Below are 20,477 nucleotides of genomic sequence, written 5' to 3' on the forward strand. Positions count from 1 at the left end.
TGGCCTGGAGAGCCCAGTTGAGGTGGTTCAGTTCCCCTTGGAGGAGGTGGGCTTCGCACATCCTTTTTTCACGGTCTGCCAAGGCTTTAATGGGGCTTCTTTTTGGACTTGGGTGATGGTTGGAGTTTTTATGTAGATATCTATCGGTGTGTGTGGGTTTTCTGTAGACGGTGTGACCCAATTGTGGATCTGGTTTGCGGATGACTAGGACATCTAGAAAAGGCCGTCTTCCTTCCTTTTCTTTTTCCATGGAGAACTGGATGTTTGGGTGGATGCTGTTCAGATGGTCCAGGAACCTGTTGAGTTCTTCTCCTCCATGGCTCCAAATGGTGAAGGTGTCATCCACATATCTGAACCATATCGTGGGCTTTTTGGTTGCTGTCTCCAGGGCTTATTTTTCAAAGTGTTCCATGTAGAAGTTAGCTATGACCGGGCTGAGAGGGCTCCCCAGAGCTACTCCATCTTTCTGTTCGTAGAATTGATTGTCCCACTGAAAGTAGCTGGTGGTGAGGCCATGGGGAAACAGAGCTGTGATGTCTTCTGGGAACCTCATGCTTCATGTTTTTGCCTTTGAATCTTGGGAACTGTGTCTTTGCATTTAAGCCTTTTGGAACTTTGCATTTCTTATACTATGTTTTGACTTTGCCTTTTCTTCGATAAACTACAAAATCTACAGCTTTGGTGAAGTGGTGTTTGGGAGCAAGGTGAAAACTACCCTGAGTTGCAACAGGAATGCAGACTCTGCCCAACCAGGGAGGGATTCCTTGAAAGGTCCCCCCACAAAGCTGACTTTGTTTTGACCTAGAAGGAGGCACCTCTGAGTCTCGAGCGAGGAAGAACAACAGCCACAAGGGCACATGCTTGGCATGTCAGTTCAGTCTCTGGCATCTCACTCTGAAACAAGAAACCGGCATCTAAAGCTGGAATGGGAAACCCAAGTTCGAAAGGCCGAGGGGCTGGAAAAACAACAACCAATTGGAAGAAACAAACCCTTCATAGGGAGGACTGGAGGCATGATTTGAATTTTGGGCAGCTTCTGAAAGACCACTCAACACAGGTGAATTGAGCCTCACCTACTTAAAAAGCATAACTCTCTGCAACAATATATATATATATCCATTCCTGGTTTGAAAGTGTGATAAAGAACACTCAAAAACAGGGGAACTCCAGACAAGAAACAATCAGGGACAGCTAATCACCTCTCAACAAAGGATTCCCCCAGGCTGTAAGATGTCACACCTAAAACTAATCAAGGTGGCCAACGAAAACATTCACACCTACCTCCAACAGACAAGAGTTCTTTCTCCCACCATGGACATTCCACAGATAAAGGTTTTCCCTTGACATTAAGTCCAGTCGTGTCCGACTCTGGGGGTTGGGGCTCATCTCCATTTCTAAACTGAAGAGCCGGTGTTGACCGTAGACACCTCCAAGGTTCATGTGGCCAGCATGACTGCATGGAGCGCCGTTACCTTCCCGCCAGATCGGTACCTATTGATCTACTCACATTTGTATGTTTTCGAACTACTAGATTGGCAGAAGCTGGGGCTAACAGTGGGAGCTCACTCTGCTCCCCGGATTTGAACCTATAGTGTTACACAGTGTAACTGAAGGAGCCAAGAGAGCCTATTCATACCGTTCAGAGAAGCAGCGTGACCTAAAGCGTGGCTCACATCCGCAGATGAGACGACCGCGTCTTCCGGCACATACATGGCCCCCACCAAGTCATGGATGTTGATCAGCGGGTGGAGCTGCGCCACTCTCTTGGGCGGGATGATCTCGCACGGGATTCCCATGACCCTGACAGAGAAAGAGAGCACACAGAGTGGGAATCCATCACTGCCTGCCCTAGAAAGGCAGCCATATGGCCTTGCATATCATCATCATCATCATCATGTGAATTTATATTCCAGCTTTCTCCCCTTAGGACAGGTATGGGCAAACCTCGGCCCTCCTCCAGGTGTTTTGGACTTCAACTCCCATAATTCCCTAGAATTAAAATACAATTAAAATTACATTAAATCCCCCCCCCCCATTCTTTTATTATAGAACCAATTAGGAAATGGCATTAATACCCCAGGAAGAAGAAGAAAAATACCGTTATGTAAGTGTAATGAACACATCCAAATTTTAGGGCATGTTTACACTGAAGAATGAATGCAGTCTGATACCACTTTAACTGCCGTGACTCAGTGCTATGGAATCTTGGGAGTTGTAGTTTACTCCCCTTGGCAGAGAAAGATAATCTATTTATCTACTGGAAGGATTTGGAGGGAATTATTATTATTACTATTATTAATATCTATCTGTTTGTCTGTCTATTTATCTACTGGAGGGATTTGGAGGGAATTATTACTATTATTATTACTATTATTATTATTATTATCATCTATCTGTCTGTCTATCTACTGGAGGGATTTGGAGGGAATTATTATCATTATCTGTCTATTTATCTACTGGAGAGATTTGGAGAGAATTATTATTATTATTATTATCTATCTTTCTATCTACTGGAGGGATTTGGAGGGAATTATTATTATTATTATTATTATTATTATCTATCTTTCTATCTACTGGAGGGATTTGGAGGGAATTATTATCATTATCTGTCTATTTATCTACTGGAGGGATTTGGAGAGAATTATTATTATTATTATTATTATTATTATTATCTGTCTGTCTATCTACTGGAGGGATTTGGAGGGAATTATTATCATTATCTGTCTATTTATCTACTGGAGGGATTTGGAGAGAATTATTATTATTACTATTATTATTACTATTACTATTACTATTATTATTATTATTATTATCTGTCTGTCTATTTATCTACTGGAGGGATTTGGAGAGAATTATTACTACTACTATTACTACTACTACTATTATTATCTGTCTGTCTGTCTGTCTATTTATCTACTGGAGGGATTTGGAGGGAAATATTATTATTATTATTATTATTATTATTATTTTATTTATTAATTTATACCTGGCTTTATCTCTCCCAAAGGAGACTCAAAGCGACATAATATAAAAGCATCAGCATATAATTTAAAATATGCAAATATTATTTTTTGATACATAACAAGATGAGTCCACAACAAACAAGATCACTCTGCTGGCTGTTGTATTGGATCACATGTCGGACCCTTCCCAAGTGTGTAGGACTGTGTGATGTATTGGCAAATAATGCACACAGATCCCTGTAAGGTGGCCTTTTGCAGCTGGCAGATGGTAATTTTGTCAGCGCCGATTGTTTTTAAGTGCAGGACAAAGTCTTTAGGCACTGCACCCAGTGTGCTCATCACCATTGGGACCAGCTTGACTGGCTTATGCCAGAGTCTTTGCAATTCGGCCTTTCAATCCTCATATCGTACAAGCTTTGAATTATAATTATAATTTATTTATTTATACTCCTCTTTATCTCTCCCAAAGGAGACTCAAAGGGCGGGGTGCAAATATCTGAAATAATAATATAATAATAACACTGTTCAACGGAGAAAAAGTTGCGGGCCTGAAAATAGTTGTTCTTTTATGATTTTGGGGTGCTGAAAACGAAAATGACATTTAAAAATGTATATTGGCTCTAGTTTTTATGATATAAGCAATCACGTGATCACGTATGGTTGAAAAAAGGCATGTTGCGACTTACACTATGGAAGATTCTAGAATACTCTAGAAAGTTTAATGACGCAGTATTAGTGCCGTGTGCAAAAGCCAGATAGCCCTCTATAAGGCCAGACTTTTGAACGGTGAGGGTCAGTCAGTTGAAGACTGAGACAGTATCGTTAAACATCGTTTTACATTGTTCTTTTGACTGTAGTTCTGCCTCGCACGTGTGTAAATAAAGCACTCTGGAAAAAAGAGATCAAGGCCAATGGACTCCGTCAATGCTGTCAGACTCCTGCTGGAGCATTGCGAGAGGGAATCCTTTCCTTGAATACAAAAGAAAAGTCAAGAGAAGCACACGGGATATAAACTAAAGTCACGATTAAAGCGACATTTAAACTTTCAGACTTTTCAACTGCATTAGTCCTACTAATATAATTTCTTGCCGCACAAACATAAACAATAGACTTATTAAATAAATATTTCTCATGTATAAACTATTGGCAATACAGGGTTAGTCAAAATGAATAGGCCAATAAGAAAATTAATTTTAGACGAATGTATGTTTATTGTAACCAAACTACAGCTACGTATCGACAGATAAATTATCAAAGTTTTGTCTCACCTTCAGAGATGTTCGATATGGGCGCCCCGTGTGACACGGCAGACGTCCAAGCGATAGTCCAGTTCATTCCACATCCGTTGCAGCACATCCGACGTAATGGTATCGAATGCAGCACATATGCCTTTGCCTGATTCCGCCATTTTGAAAACAGCGACTCCTAGCGACGCCTAGTGGCATTAACGTACATGTGTGTTGCTCAAAAAAAACTTTGATAGTTTATCTGTCGCTACGTAGCTGTGGTTTGGTTACAGTAAACATACATTCGGGTACAATTAATTTTCTTATTGGCCTATTCATTTTGACTAACCCTGTATAATTTGACTAAAATTTAGTAAATGTCACGGTTTATATACATGCAGTAAGGTTAGGCGCATTATCATAATATTAACCAATTACCTATTGTGGAGAAAATTGAAATAGCTGTTGCATAAAAAGCAGAGCCAATTAACACATTTAATTATTACATCTGAATTCAGCATGTTAAATGTATTAAGAAACGGCACATTTAGTTTCCGCAACTGAGAAAAACTGAAAATTTGTAGAACAGTGTAATTGGAGCTCATCCACACTGCTATGTATTTTCTAATGCATTGCCCATCTCGTCCACAGCGTTGGACTCACTTGAGCCGTGAGGCGATGCGCTTCAGGGAGATCAGCCGGTCCTGCGTCTGGGCCAAAGAAATGGAGCCCGTTCTCACGTAACCTGGAACAAGAAGTGGCAGACTCTCAGGACACAACTCTTCACATACATTTATCCAATGCAGACAAGATATTTACAGATCTCCAGATAGTCTACACCAGGAATGAGCAAACTTGGGCCTTCCAGGTGTTTTGGACTTCAACTCCCACAATTCCTAACAGCCTATGAGTGAATGAAATAGTTTGTGTGCACATGCTTAAAAACTTTTGGCTATAAAATACTCTTTATTGTGTGGCACCTGCCTACCCAACAGAAGGATTTGGCCAAATAAATGTGTTGCATCTGATCTCCTCAACTTGTAGTGTCTCGACGGGTACCCACACTACTTGTTGTTGTTCTTATTCTCTTTGGTGGAACTTAATTGTAATCCCACAGGACCTTACCCGTTTGTATCCCCGTCTCTTGCTCCAGTTGCTGGTAGAGCTTGTTGGAGTAGTCGGCCATCTTCAGCTCTATCGAGAGGTGCCGCGCGGTGCTGACGATCCCAGCGCAGAATCGGGTGGAACCAGCAGCCAACCTGAAAGGCGGAGAGAGAGAGAGATTCCAGGGAATGTCTTTGTGCCTAAATTCAACACAGATGTGTTGTCGAAGGCTTTCATGGCTAGAATCACTGAATTGCTGCAAGTTTTCCAGAGTGTTCAAGAAGCATTCTCTCCTGACGTTTCGCCCACATCTATGGCAGGCATTCTCAGAGGTTGTGAGGTCTGTTGGAAACTAGACAAGTGAGGTTTATATATCTGTGGAATAATGTCCAGGGTGGGAGAAAGAACTCTTGTCTGTTGGAGGCAAGTACTTATTTGTCGTGTCAGGGCAACCAGTCAATTATATTACATTTCTAATAGAACAAAGCAAACAAACAGACAAAATACAACATTTGTGAGTTTGGTAGTTGATTAAATGTCCTTTGACCAGTCTCTGGCCACTTGGAGTGCCGCTGGTGTTGCCGCAAGAAGGTCCTCCCTTGTGCATGTGGCAGGGCTCAGGTTGCATTGCAGCAGGTGGTCAGTGGTTTGCTTTTCTCCGCACTCGCATGTCGAGGATTCCACTTTGTGGCCCCATTTCTTAAGGTTGGCTCTGCATCTCGTGGTGCCAGAGCGCAGTCTGTTCAGCACCTTCCAAGTCGCCCAGTCTTCTGTGTGCCCAGGGGGGAGTCTCTCATTGGGTATCAGCCATTGGTTGAGGTTCTGGGTTTAGGCCTGCCACTTTTGGACTCTCGCTTGCTGAGGTGTTCCAGCGAGTGTCTCTGTAGATCTTAGAAAACTATTTCTAGATTTAAGTCGTTGACGTGCTAGCTGATACCCAAACAGGGGATGAGCTGGAGATGTCTCTGCCTTGGTCCTTTCACTATTGGCTGCTACTTCCCGGAGGATGTCAGGTGGTGCAATACCGGCTAAGCAGTGTAATTTCTCCAGTGGTGTAGGGCGCAGACACCCCGTGATAATGCGGCATGTCTCATTAAGAGCCACATCCACTGTTTTAGCGTGGTGAGATGTGTTCCACACTGGGCATGCATACTTAGCAGCAGCGTAACATAGCGCAAGGGCAGATGTCTTCACTGTGTCTGGTTGTGATCCCCAAGTTGTGCCAGTCAGCTTTCGTATGATATTGTTTCTTGCGCCCACTTTTTGCTTGATGTTCAGGCAGTGCTTCTTGTAGGTCAGAGCACGGTCCAGAGTGACTCCCAGGTATTTGGGTGTGCTGCAATGCTCCAGTGGGATTCCTTCCCAGGTCATCCTCAGAGCTCGGGATGCTTGTCTGTTCTTAAGGTGAAAGGCGCATGTCTGTGTTTTAGATGGATTAGGGATCAGCTGGTTTCCCCTGTAATAGGCAGTAAGAGCACCTAGAGCTTCGGAGAGCTTGTGTTCAACCATCTCAAAGCTCCCTGCTTGAGCGGTGATGGAGGCAAGTGTGAATGCTGCAATTAGCCAGCTTGATTAGCACTGAATAGACAAGGGTTCTTTCTCCCATCCTGGACATCATTCCACGGGTATATATACCCACCACTTGCCTCACTGCCAGCAGAAACTCTGAGTATGCAATTAGCCACAGATGCAGGCAAAACATCAGGACAGGAGTCAATGCTACTGGAACATGGAAAACTCACAGTAGCCAAGTTACTGTACTATTTATACTTGATTTTTGTTTGTCATTCACAGAGAATAAAATTTGAAGAGATAGAGAAGGAATAGCCGTTGTACTCCAGAAAAGGAACCGGTAAACCAGCAAGCAGTTTATTGAAGAATATATGTAAGCAAAGCAGTAAAAATGGTAATGGTAATAATAATAATAATAATTGCACTTTATTTATATTCCGCCCTTCTCACCCCGGAGAGGACTCAGGGCGGATCACAGTATATATACACGGCAAACATTCAATGCTGCTTTGTATAGACAATACACAGACAGACAGAACAGAAGGAGGTGGTTTGTTTCATCTGTTTTTGGTGCCATGGAAGGTTGAGCTCGAGGTCCAGGGGGTGCTTTTGCTCTATCCTCTATGACGAAGACCCGTCAGGACTTCCTTCTTCCTTTTGGTCACCCACATTTTCTGATCTTCTTTCTTTTATGGCGTCGTAAAACACCTCCCCTGCTTTTAGTGGTACCTAATTTCTCTAATCACAGCTAACACTGTATTCGAATTGCTTAGGTAAACAATGAGCTAGGGCAACAGTTGGCAGCTCATGCCAACCCAGGGCTTCAAACTTGCAACCTTTTGGTTGATAGATCTTATAATTGCTGATGATTTACCCGCTGTGTTAAACCTCCGGCTACACTGTGGTTCCACAGTACAGTTCAAAGATAAAGGATAGTCCATGAGCTTCAAGGCACAAGGTCAAACATGAGATCTAAGGGTACAAAATCTATAAAACAAGGCAGCATGAGAACCCAATACACAGATCAAGAGCCTGTCAAAACTTGGAACATGAAACTAGGAACACTTGGAATCAAGACCGTCACGAAATTCCAATGTTGACGAGACTGAGCTAACTCTTTCCCTTGTATCGATATAAAGCTTTTCCTATCCCCAGAACCGAAAGGAAAGCATTTCTCTTGCCCTTACAATCAGATAAGGATTTGCTACCTCTCTTTTCCTGTAATTGACCTTCACTGTCCCTCAGAACTTTGTTTCTGTTTATAGTCTTGCTTTCTATCTTCACTCTCATTAAATTCTGCACCCGACAAATCATCTTCAGAAGACAGTTTCTCAGAGAAAGACTATTGAGGGCCTCTTCCAGGATTGTGACCTTGTGAATCCGTTCATGAGACACCTTGGGCCTCTCGCCTGGGCTTAACTCAGGCCCAGGAAAGCCATCATCCCCAGTCCCAACCGGCCCAGACCCAGAAGAACCTTCATCCCCATTTCCATCATGAACATCAGACACAATCAGAGGCTGAACTACAACAATGGCATCTGTTTACCTTCCCTGTTCCAGCAGGACGATGTCCTTCCAGCCCAGCTTGGAGAGGTGATAGGCCACCGAGGTGCCCATGATGCCCCCTCCGCAGATCACAACCTGCGCATGGGATGGCAGTGGGGCCAGGTGAGGCTCTGGGCCACCGGTGCTGCTGTGTCGGCCACTGGAGATGCCCCACCATCCATGACCGGCCCTTTGCCACCGGACGTCGGACAGCAACCGGAGGAACATCTTGAAGGAGGGCTCGTCCTGGTGGCTCTGTGCAAAAATCCTCCTTGCCTCTGCAAAATGCCAAGATTTGCTCATATTAGGGCAGGTATGGGTGAACTTCAGCCCTCCAGGTGTTTTGGACTTCAACTCCCACAATTCCTAACAGCCGGTAGGCTGTTAGGAATTGTGGGAGTTGAAGTCCAAAACACCTGGAGGGCTGAAGTTCACCCATGCTTGGTATATACAGTCATTAACATTAATGTGACCTGACAAAGTTGTCTTGCTCAGGTCCTGCTTCCTTCACATCAACACCTTTTCCCTCTGTTCCCACTTCCTCCCGTTCTACCAAACAACAAAACCTACCACTTTATTCAATGCTGATGCAACCACATCTGGACAGGGCTCACCACCTAGAAAACCAATTAAGATAGGAAGAGAAATTAACAAAAGCATTAAAACAACCAGGAGATAGACCTTCCAAGCCTCGATGAATGGAAACAGCAACAACACTATGTAATACGATTGTTGTGTTATGTTTCTAACCCAACTTTATTCCAGTACGGAATTATTATTATTATTATTATTATTATTATTATTATTACTGTTTTTCAGCCCTTTTTTAAGGCTGAAAAAGTCCCTCTCGGCTTATATTATTATTATTATTATTATTATTATTATTATTATTGTATGTATTCAAGTCAAGGTTATTTATTATTTTACTCTTTTGTTGTTATTATATTTATAATTTTACTCTATTATTATTATTATTACATTTATCATTTAACTCTATTATTGTTGTTGTTGTTCATTCGTTCAGACGCTTCTGACTCTTCTTGACCTCATGGACCAGGCCATGCCAGAGCTCCCTGTAGGCCGTCACCACCCCCAGCTCCTTCAAGGTCAATCCAGTCACTTCAAGGATGGAGCCCCCAGTGGCGCAGTGGGTTAAACCCCTGTGCCAGCAGGACTGAAAACCCACAGGTCGCAGGTTCGAATCCGGGGAGAGGCGGATGAGCTCCCTCTATCAGCTCCAGCTCCTCATGCGGGGACATGAGAGAAGCCTCCCACAAGGATGATAAAACATCAATATCATCCGGGCGTCCCCTGGGCAACATCCTTGCAGCCGGCCAATTCTCTCACACCAGAAGCGACTTGCAGTTTCTCAAGTCACTCCTGACACGACCAAAAAACCCTTATTATTATTATTACATTTATTTTATTTTATTGTTGTTATTATTACATTTATCATTTTTCTCTATTATTATTATTACATTTATTATTTTATTTTATTATTGTTGTTATTATTTATTATTTTGCTCTATAATAATAATAATAATAATAAAATTTTATTTATACCCCGCCACCATCTCTCCAAGGGACTCGGAGCAGCTTACATGAGGCCAAGCCCAACAACACATCAATAAAACAAGAAATAAACAAAAACAATACAATTAATATAAATCACATTTAAACATTAACACACAAGGATTTAAAAACCTATGGCAGGCCAACTGTAATAGTTTAAATTTTTTAAAAAAATAAAATAAAAATATTACAGTTATTAATAGGATTCTTTATAATTGTTATTATTATTATTATTATTATTACATTTATTATTTTACTCTACTATGTGTATGTGTATGACATTTATATGCTGCCCTTCTCACCCTGAAGGGGACTCAGAGCTGCTTACAATATATACATACAATATATTATATTATTAGAATAGTACAATATCAGTATTATATATTATATTGTACTATACCATTATCTTGTAATATGATTGGTCATATTACATGTAATATAAAATATATAATGATAATATATTATTAATAGTATTCTATTGTATTACATTATAATATCATAAATATATGTATATACAATATAATACCTTATATTATTAGCGTAGCATATATATGTGTATATCTATATATATAATATTGTGTATATATTGTATATATATTATATATTGTATATTTATGTATATATATTGTGTGCATATATATATTGTACGTATATATATAATATTGTATATATATTGTGTGTGGTGCAGCTAGTTAGTAGCCAGCTGCATTAAATCACTACTGAATGAGAGGTCATGAGTTCGAAGCCAGTCCAGGTCAGAGTAAGCTCCCAAACATTAATAGTTTAGCTTGCTGTCGACCTATGCAGCCCAAAAGACAGTTGCATCTGTCAAGTAGGAAATTTAGGTACCGCTTTATGCGGGGAGGCTAATTTTTTTTTTTTTAATGATTTTTATTAAGTATTTTAAAGATACACACAGGGAAAGAGTGAGAACAATAATAGAAGATAGAAAAGTGGGAAATAAACAACAACAAAAAAAAAATAAAAAAATAAAAATAAAAATAAAAATACACAAACATCACAACCCAACAGACAATTATAACCCTACCTACAATAATCTAAAATGACTTCCACCCCATCCTCAGGTTCTTCTTATATTTATTTCTTCTCCTTAATAGTCCAATCTCGTCTTCTCCACTTCAATTAAGTTTCTTTTCATAGTCATAAAAAGAGGACCAATTTGTCCTCTTTAAAGATTTCCCCATATTTTTTTTCAAAAGAAAAGTTAATTCATCCATATCTCTTATTTCTGTAACTTTCTCCAACCACTCTTCATTGGTCGGAATTTGTTCCTTTTTCCAATGTCTGGCAAAGACAATCCTTGCCGCTGTAATACAAAAAGTAAATAGCTTGTCTTCATTCTCATTTAATTTAAAATCAGAGTCCAAGAGTCCCAGTAAATAGTATTCCGGTTTCTTTTTGAACCTTTTTTTCAACATCTTCTGTACTTCTTCGTGAATCTTTGCCCAAAATTTAATTGCTTCTTTACATGTCCACCACATATGGTAAAATGTGCCTGCCTGCTCCTTACATTTCCAACATTTGTCTGATACATTTGGATACATTTGGCTCAATTTACTCGGTGTCAAATACCATCTGTAAAACATTTTATACCAGTTTTCTTTCAAATCCATGGCATATGTATATTTCAATTTTCTATTCCATATTAACTCCCATTCCCGAAAATGGATGGGCCGTCTTATATTCTCCGCCCATTTGATCATACAGACTTTCACCTGTTCCGTTTCTGTCAGCCATTGAACCAACTTATTGTACAACATTGTGATTACTTTTTTCTGTATTTTTAGTATTTTATCCCATGTATTTTCTTCCCATTCAAAGCCAATTTTTTGATCTTGTTTGAAGTATTCTTTAAGTTGTAAATAGTGCAACCAAGTTATATTGCCATATGCACTCTTAATTTCTTCAAAAGATTTCATCTCCATTTTTCCTTTATACAAAATATCCTTATATCTGGGCCAATTCCTCCATCCCAGTAGCCTTCTTTGATGGGCCTCCATACTGGAGACCCATAATGGGGTAGCTTTATAAAAAAAAGCCTTGTATCTTAGCCATGTACGTAATAGGGAGGCGCGTATGAAATGGTTTCCAAAATTTTTCTCCTTTCTTTCTCTATCGTACCATACATACGCATGCCATCCCACTCTCAAATCATGGCCTTCCAGATTCAAACATTTTTCATTGTCCAATGTCATCCATTCTCTGATCCACATTAATGCACAGGCTTCATGATATGTCTTCAGGTCTGGAAATCCTAGGCCTCCTCTAGTTTTTTTATCTACTAGGTTAGTATACTTTATTCTTGGTCTCTTCCCTTTCCATATAAATTTCATTAAGTCCTTCTTCCATTTGTTAAAAACAGATAAATTTTTGATCACCGGGATATTTTGAAACAAGAATATAAATTTAGGGAGCACATTCATTTTTATTAATGATATCCGTCCTAACAAAGAGAGGTTCAGCGAATTCCATTTCTGTAGATCTTTCTGTACCTTTTTCCATAATATTTCGTAGTTATTTTTTAACAATTGACCATTTCTTGCAGAGATCCAGACTCCCAGATACTTAATTTTCTTAACACTCTCTATTCCTACTTGTTGTTGTATCTTAGCTTGTTTCTCTTTTTCCACGTTCTTTAGCAAAAGTTTCGTTTTATTCATATTCATCTTAAAACCCGCAACTTTCCCAAACTCCTCTATTTTAGCTATCCAATTTTGTAAATTCTTCCCTGGGTCTTCAATTGTTGCTAATAGGTCATCGGCAAATGCCCGTATCTTATATTCGTATTTGCCCACCTTCACACCTTTTATCCTTTCATCTTCTCTGATTTTTTTCATTAAAACCTCTATTGCCATTATAAAGATCAGGGGGGATAATGGGCATCCTTGTCTGGGGAGGCTAATTTAACTATTTTACAATGCCATAAAAATCTTCCAGCAGCGTGCAAAAGAATGAGGAAGTACTCCATCAAAGGTCTCGATGTCACAAACGGATGGCGAAGCAGCAGCTCCCCCGTGGCCAGAATCGAGCATACTCTCATGAAGACGGAAAAGCTGGAATGTTAAATTGCATCTGTGTCTGTCTATATATGTTGTATGTCTATTTGCCATTGAATGTTTGCCATGTACATACATTGTGTGCGTAAGCACATTTACATTGAAGAAGGTTAGAATAATGGTTTAATCAGAGTTGGACAGTCTTATCTTATATTGCAGTTTTATGTAAATATTCATAAATAGGCCTTAATTAATGTAATTTTATTAGTATCTATTTTTATTTTGAAATTGACCAGTAGCAGCTGCATTTCCCACCATTGGCTTATACTCGAGTTAATCTGTTTTCCCAGTTATTTGTGGTAAAATTAGGTGCCTTGGCTTATATTCGGGTCGGCTTATAGTCAAGTATATACGGTAGAACGGTGGCCCGTCCACACAGGCCTATATCCCAGAATATCAAGGCAGAAAATCCCACCTTATATAAGAAACTAGCTCTACCCATCATGCGTTGCTGTGGCCAACCTTCCCTCTTTCTTTCCTTCTTTCCCCCCTTCCTTCCTTCCCATCTTTCCTTCTCCTCTTCCCTTCCTTCCCCCTTTTTCTTTCTCTTCTGCTCTCTTTTCTTCCTTCTCTCTTTCCTTCCCTCCCTCTTTCTCTACATCTTCCCCCTTCCTTCACTCCCTTTCCTTCCCTCATTCCCTTTTTTTTCCTTCTCTCCTTCCTTCCTTCCTTCCCCCCTTTTCTTTCCCTCCCTCTTTCTCTCATTTCTTCCTTCTCTACCTCTTTCTTCCTTCCCCCTTTTTCTTTCTCTTCTGCTGTCTCTCTTCTTTCCTTCCATCTTTCCTTTTCTTTCCTTTTCTTCTTCTTTCTCTAACTTTCCTTCCTTCCCCCTTTTTCTTTACCTCCCTTTCTCTTTCTTCCTTCTTTCCTTCCTTCCCGTCTTTCCTTCTCTTCTTCCTTCTCTATCTCTTTCCTTCCTCCCCCTTTCTTTCTCTTCTCCTCTCTCTCTTTTCTTCCTTCTCTCTTTCCTTCCCTCCCTCTTTCTCTACATCTTCCCCCTTCCTTCACTCCCTCTTTCCTTCCTTCATTCCTTTTTCTTTCCTTCTCTCCTTCCTTCCTTCCTTCCTTCCTTCCTTCCTTCCTTCCTTCCCCCTTTTTCTTTTTCTCCCACTTTCTCTCATTTCTTCCTTCTCTACCTCTTTCTTCCTTCCCCCTTTTTCTTTCTCTTCTGCTCTCTCTCTTTTCTTTCCTTCCACCCATCTTTCCTTTTCTTCTTCCTTCTTTCTCTAACTTTCCTTCCTTCCCCCTTTTTCTTTACCTCCCTTTCTCTTTCTTCCTTCTTTCCTTCCTTCCGGTCCTTCCTTCTCTATCTCTTTCCTTCCTCCCCCCTTTTTCTTTCTCTTCTGCTCTCTTTTCTTCCTTCTCTCTTTCCTTCCCTCCCTCTTTCTCTACATCTTCCCCCTTCCTTCACTCCCTCTTTCCTTCCTTCATTCCCTTTTTCTTTCCTTCTCTCCTTCCTTCCTTCCCCCTTTTTTCCCTCCCTCTTTCTCTCATTGCTTCCTTCTCTACCTCTTCCTTCCTTCCCCCTTTTTCTTTCTCTACTGCTGTCTCTCTTTTCTTTCCTTCCATCTTTCCTTTTCTTCTTCCTTCTTTCTCTACCTCTTCCTTCCTTCCCCCTTTTTCTTTACCTCCCTTTCTCTTTCTTCCTTCTTTCCTTCCTTCCCGTCTTTCCTTCTCTTCTTCCTTCTCTATCTCTTTCCTTCCCCCTTTTTCTTTCTCTTCTACTCTCTTTTCTTCCTTCTCTCTTTCCTTCCCTCCCTCTTTCTCTACATCTTCCCCCTTCCTTCACTACTTCTTTCCTTCCTTCATTCCCTTTTTCCTTTCCTTCTCTCCTTCCTTCCTTCCCCCTTTTTCTTTCCCTCCCTCTGTCTCTCATTCCTTCCTTATCTACCTCTTTCCTTCCTTCCCCCTTTTTCTTTCTCTTCTGCTGTCTCTTTTCTTTCCTTCCATCTTTCCTTTTCTTTCTTTTTCTTCTTCCTTCTTTCTCTAACTTTCCTTCCTTCCCCCTTTTTCTTTCTCTTCTGCTGTCTCTTTTTTTTCCTTTTCTTCTTCCTTCTTTCTCTAACTTTCCTTCCTTCCCCCTTTTTCTTTCTCTTCTGCTGTCTCTCTTTTCTTTCCTTCCATCTTTCCTTTTCTTTCCTTTTCTTCTTCCTTCTTTCTTTAACTTTCCTTCCTTCCCCCTTTTTCTTTCTCTTCTGCTGTCTCTCTTTTCTTTCCTTCCATCTTTCCTTTTCTTTCCTTTTCTTCTTCCTTCTTTCTCTAACTTTCCTTCCTTCCCCCTTTTTCTTTCTCTTCTGCTGTCTCTTTTCTTTCCTTCCATCTTTCCTTTTCTTTCCTTTTCTTCTTCCTTCTTTCTTTAACTTTCCTTCCTTCCCCCTTTTTCTTTACCTCCCTTTCTCTTTCTTCCTTCTTTCCTTCCTTCCGGTCCTTCCTTCTCTATCTCTTTCCTTCCTCCCCGCTTTTTCTTTCTCTTCTGCTGTCTCTTTTTTTCCTTCCTTCTCTCTTTCCTTCTTTCCTTCCCTCCCTTTCTCTACGGGAAGGGGCGGGGAGGGGTGGGGTTTGGAGGGGGCGGGGTTTGGAGGGGAAGAAGGAGGGGGAGGAGGGATGGATTTGGACAGGGCGGGAAGGGGCGGGGTGGGGTTTGGAGGGGGCGGGGTTTGGAGGGGAAGAGAAGGAGCGTGAAGAAAAAAGGAGATGGAGGAGGTAAGACTGGGGCAGGGCGGGGCGGGGGCAGGCTGTGACGTGTTCGTGTGGGGCGGGGTGGGGGTGGGTGTGATGTGTTCGTGTGGGGCGGGGCATGGGAGGGAGGTGCGGAGGGTGCGTTGGCCGTTCGGCCATGTGCGCACGCCGAAGACTTGCGGCGGGGCGCCATTGCGCATGCTCAGTTGTTTTGTTATTGTGAGTGTGTTGTTATGTTGTTTAGTATTTTGAATCGATTTGTGCATACCTTGTGGGTTGAGGTATGTGCATGGTAAATTTGGTAAATTTTCGTTGGGTTCTTTTTTGAGTTTTGCTGTCCCGTTGGACGGCCATAACAGATTTATAGATATAGATTCCATCTGTGAGCAGTACCTTTCTCAAGGGCAGCCAAGAAGTCCAAGAGTACCATTCACACTTTCCAATTCTCCAGAACTCTTCATCGGAACTGGCAATGAGACAAAGCAATAATAACGATAGTAAAGGTTTCCCCTTGACATTAAGTCTGAGAAGGCCCCGTCTCTCGTCTCCGCAAACTGCGGGACCAAGAGCAGGGCCTTCCTAGATGATCTTAAACTCTGCAGTACCTATTGATCTACTCATATTTGCATATTTTTGAATTACTAGGTTGGCAGAAGCTGGGCTAACAGTGGGAGCTCACCCTGCTCCCTGGAAGAGGAATTGTTGGGGGCTACAGACAATGCAGTTGCTGTTGCCCTTTTCTGATCAAAAGATATTTAGCTGCTTATGATCCTTCTATTTTTACTAGGTTTTTAAATACTAATTTATGCAATGCTTAAATAAAATACACATTTCATGTCTATGTTAAACAGCATGGGGGAACAAAACAGAACCCTGAGGAACCCCACAGGTCAGCAGAAGTCCCCCAGAACCTCCTTCCAGGTATGGCCCTCCAGGAAGGACCAGAGCATTATCATTATTATTATCATTGTTAATATCATCATTATTATTGCAAAAGTTGGGTGGCTATCTGTTGGGGTGGCTTGGATTGTGCTTTCCCTGCCAGGTAGATAGGGGTTGGACTAGATGGCCTTTGGGACTCCTTCCAAATCTGGGATTTTATTATTAGTAAGCAGAGGCTGGATGGCTATCTGTTGGGAGGGATTAGATTGGGGTGGCTTCGAGGGATTAGATTGTGCTTTTCCTGCATAATGGAAGAATAGGGTTGGACTAGATGTCCTTTGGAATCCCTTCCAACCATAGGATTCTATTATTATTATTATTATTATTATTATTAAGCAGAGGTTGGATGGACATCTGTTGGAAAGGCTTAGAATGTGCTTTCGCTGCAAAATGGAAGAATGGGTTTGGACTTGATGGCCTTTGGGGCCCCTCCCAACCCTAGGATTCTATTATTACTATTATTATTAAACAGAGGTTGGATGACCATCTCTTAGGAGGGATTAGATTGTGCTTTCCTTGCATAATGGAAGAATGGGGTTGGACTAGATGTCCTTTGGGACCCCTCCCAACTCTAGGATTCAATTATTATTATTATTATTATTATTAAGCAGAGGTTGGTTGGCCATCTGTTGGGAAGGCTTAGATTGTGCTTTCCCTGCATAATGGAAGAATGGAGTTGGACGAGCTGTCCTTTGGAACCCCTTCTACCTCTAGGATTCTATTACTATTATTATTATTATTATTACGCAGAAGCAGAATGACCATCTGTTGGGAGGGATTAGAATGTGCTTTCCCTTCATAATGGAAGAATGGGATTGACCTAGATGGCCTTTGGGACCCTTCCCAACTCTAGGATTCTATTATTACTATTATTATTAAGCAGAGGTTGGATGGCCCTCTGTTGGGAAGGCTTAGATTGTGCTTTCCTTGCATAATAGAAGAATGGGGTTGAACTAGATGGCCTTTGAGACCCCTCCCAACTCTAGGATTCTATTATTATTGTGTATTATTATGTGGAGACTGGATGACCATCTGTTGGGAGGGCTTAGATTGTGCTTTCCCTGCATAATGGAAGAATGGGGTTGGACTAGATGTCCTTTGGAACCCCTTCCCACCTCTAGGATTCTTCTTCTTATTATTATTTTATTAAGCAGAAGCAGAATGACCATTTGTTGAGATTAGAATGTGCTTTCCCTGCAGAATGGCGGAATGGGGTTGGACTAGATGGCCTTTGGGACCCAACTCTAGGATTCTATTACTATTATTATTATTATTAAGCAGAGGTTGGATGACAATCTGTTGGAAAGGCTTAGAGTGTGCTTTCCCTGCATAATGGAAGAATGGGGTTGGACTGGATGTCCTTTGGAACTCCTCCCAACTCTAGGATTCTATTACTAATATTATTAAGCAGAGGCTGGATGGCCATCTGTTGGGAAGACTTAGATTGTGCTTTCCCTGCATAATGGAAGAATGAGGTTGGACTAGATGGCCTTTGGGACCCCTCCCAACCCTAGGATTCTATTATTATCATTATTAAGCAGAGGCTGGATTATCATCTCTTGGGAAGGCTTAGATTGTGCTTTCCCTGCATAATGGAAGAATGGGGTTGGACTAGATGTCCTTTGGAACCCCTCCCAACTCTAGGATTCTATTAATATTATTATTAAACAGAAGCAGAATGACCATCTGTATTGGTCGAAGGCTTTCATGGCTGGAATCACTAGGTTCTTGTGGGTTTTTTCGGGCTATATGGCCATGTTCTAGAGGCATTTTCTCCTGACGTTTCGCCTGCATCTATGGCAAGCATCCTCTGAGGTAGTGAGGTCTGTTGGAATTAGGAATATGGGTTTATATGACTATCTCTTGGGAGGGCTTAGATTGTGCTTTCCCTGCATAATGGAAGAATGGGGTTGGACTAGATGTTCTTTGGAGTTAGGCGATCCCTCGTTGGACGAGTAAGATGGTCTTCCATCATGGGTTTCCTTGTGGGTCCGCATGTGGCTGTGGAGCCCTATTCTTGCTCTGCATCTTCTTCCGCAGTGAGGGCATTGGTTTCCAGGTGGAAGGCGGTCCCGGTCGGGGTTGGCTTGACGCGCCTTCCTCCTGGCACGTTTCTCTCTTTCACCCTCCACTCGTGCCTCCTTGAATTCTGCAGCACTGCTGGTCACAGCTGACCTCCAGCTGGAGCGCTCAAGGGCCAGGGCCTCCCAGTTCTCAGTGTCTATGCCAGAGTTTTTAAGGTTGGCTTTGAGCCCATCTTTCAATCTCTTTTCCTGCCCACCAACATTCCGTTTTCCGTTCTTGAGTTCGGAGTAGAGCAACTGCTTTGGGAGACGGTGGTCAGGCATCCGGACAACGTGGCCTGTCCAGCGGAGTTGATGTTGGAGGACCATTGCTTCAATGCTGGTGGTCTTTGCTTCCTCCAGCACGCTGACGTTTGTCCGCTTGTCTTCCCAGGAGATTTGCAGGATTTTCCGGAGGCAGCGCTGATGGAATCGTTCCAGGAGCTGCATGTGACGTCTGTAGACAGTCCACGTCTCACAGGCATATAGCAGGGTTGGGAGGACAATAGCTTTATAAACAAGCACCTTAGTATCCCTACGGATGTCCCGGTCCTCAAACACTCTCTGCTTCATTCGGGAAAATGCTGCACTTGCAGAGCTCAGGCGGTGTTGTATTTCGGCGTCGATGTTGACTTTGGTGGAGAAGTGGCTGCCAAGGTAGCGGAAATGGTCGACATTTTCTAATGTGACACCATTAAGCTGTATCTCTGGCATTGGAGAGGGGGCGGCTGGTGACTGCTGGAACAGCACTTTGGTTTTCTCGATGTTCAGTGACAGGCCAAGCTTCGTGTATGCTTCTGCAAAGGTGTTGAGAGTGGCTTGTAGATCTTCTTCTGTATGCGCACAGACGACATTGTCATCAGCATACTGGAGTTCTATAACAGATGTTGTTGTGACCTTGGTTTTGGCTTTCAGCCTGCTGAGGTTAAATAGCTTGCCGTCTGTCCGATAGATGATTTCCACTCCGGTGGGAAGCTTCCCATCAACAAGGTGTAGTATCATGGCGATGAAGATGGAGAATAAAGTTGGGGCAAGAACACATCCCTGTTTGACACCCGATTCCACCTTAAATGGGTCACTTTGGGAGCCATTGCTGTCCAAGACTGTTGCCATCATGTTCTTTGGAACCCCTTCTACCTCTAGGATTCTATTATTATTATTATTATTAAGCAGAGGTTGGATGGCCATCTGTTGGGAGGGATTAGAGTGTGCTTTCCCTGCATAATGGAAGAATGGGGTTGGCCTTGTTGGCTTTTGGAATTCCTTCCAATGTCAGACTCCATTACTATTATTATTATTATGCTGAGGATGGATGGCCATCTGTTGGGAGGGGTTAGATTGTGCTTTCCCTGCATAATGGAAAAATGGGATTGACCTAGATGGCCTTTGGAACCTTTCCCAACTCTAGGATTCTATTATTATTACTATTACTATTACTACTATTATTATTATTAAGCAGAGGAAGAATGACCATCTGTTGGGTAGGATTAGATTGTGCTTTCCCTGCATAATAGAAGAATGGGGTTGGCCTAGATGTCCTTTGGGACCCCTCCCAACTCTAGGATTCCATTATGATTATTATGATTATTATGATTATTATGATTATTATGATTAAGCAGAGGCTGGATGACAATCTGTTGGTAGGGCTTAGATTGTGCTTTCCTTGCATAATGGAAGAATGGGGTTGGACTAGATGGCCTTTGGGACCCCTCCCAACCCTAGGATTCTATTATTACTATTATTATTAAGCAGAGGTTGGATGGCCATCTGTTGGGTAGGATTAGATTGTGCTTT

The 20,477-nt window shown here is 41.8% G+C and overlaps 1 protein-coding gene across 1 annotated transcript in view; it reads right to left on the reverse strand.

Annotated features, from left to right (window-relative positions):
- Positions 1 to 20,477, reverse strand: part of PDPR (pyruvate dehydrogenase phosphatase regulatory subunit) — a 63,310-nt gene that overhangs the window by 42,321 nt on the left and 512 nt on the right. Inside the window, exons 2-7 of the mRNA XM_067470968.1 lie at positions 16,072 to 16,144; positions 8,921 to 8,967; positions 8,352 to 8,628; positions 5,315 to 5,448; positions 4,853 to 4,934; positions 1,637 to 1,800 (exon numbers count right to left, since the gene is read on the reverse strand). Coding sequence (XP_067327069.1) covers positions 1,637 to 1,800; positions 4,853 to 4,934; positions 5,315 to 5,448; positions 8,352 to 8,578 — 607 coding nt within the window. The 5' untranslated portion in view covers positions 8,579 to 8,628; positions 8,921 to 8,967; positions 16,072 to 16,144. The remainder of the gene's footprint in view (positions 1 to 1,636; positions 1,801 to 4,852; positions 4,935 to 5,314; positions 5,449 to 8,351; positions 8,629 to 8,920; positions 8,968 to 16,071; positions 16,145 to 20,477) is intronic.

This window comes from Anolis sagrei, chromosome 8 (assembly GCF_037176765.1).
Source record: "Anolis sagrei isolate rAnoSag1 chromosome 8, rAnoSag1.mat, whole genome shotgun sequence".
In the NCBI taxonomy this organism is placed as follows: Eukaryota; Metazoa; Chordata; class Lepidosauria; order Squamata; family Dactyloidae; genus Anolis; species Anolis sagrei.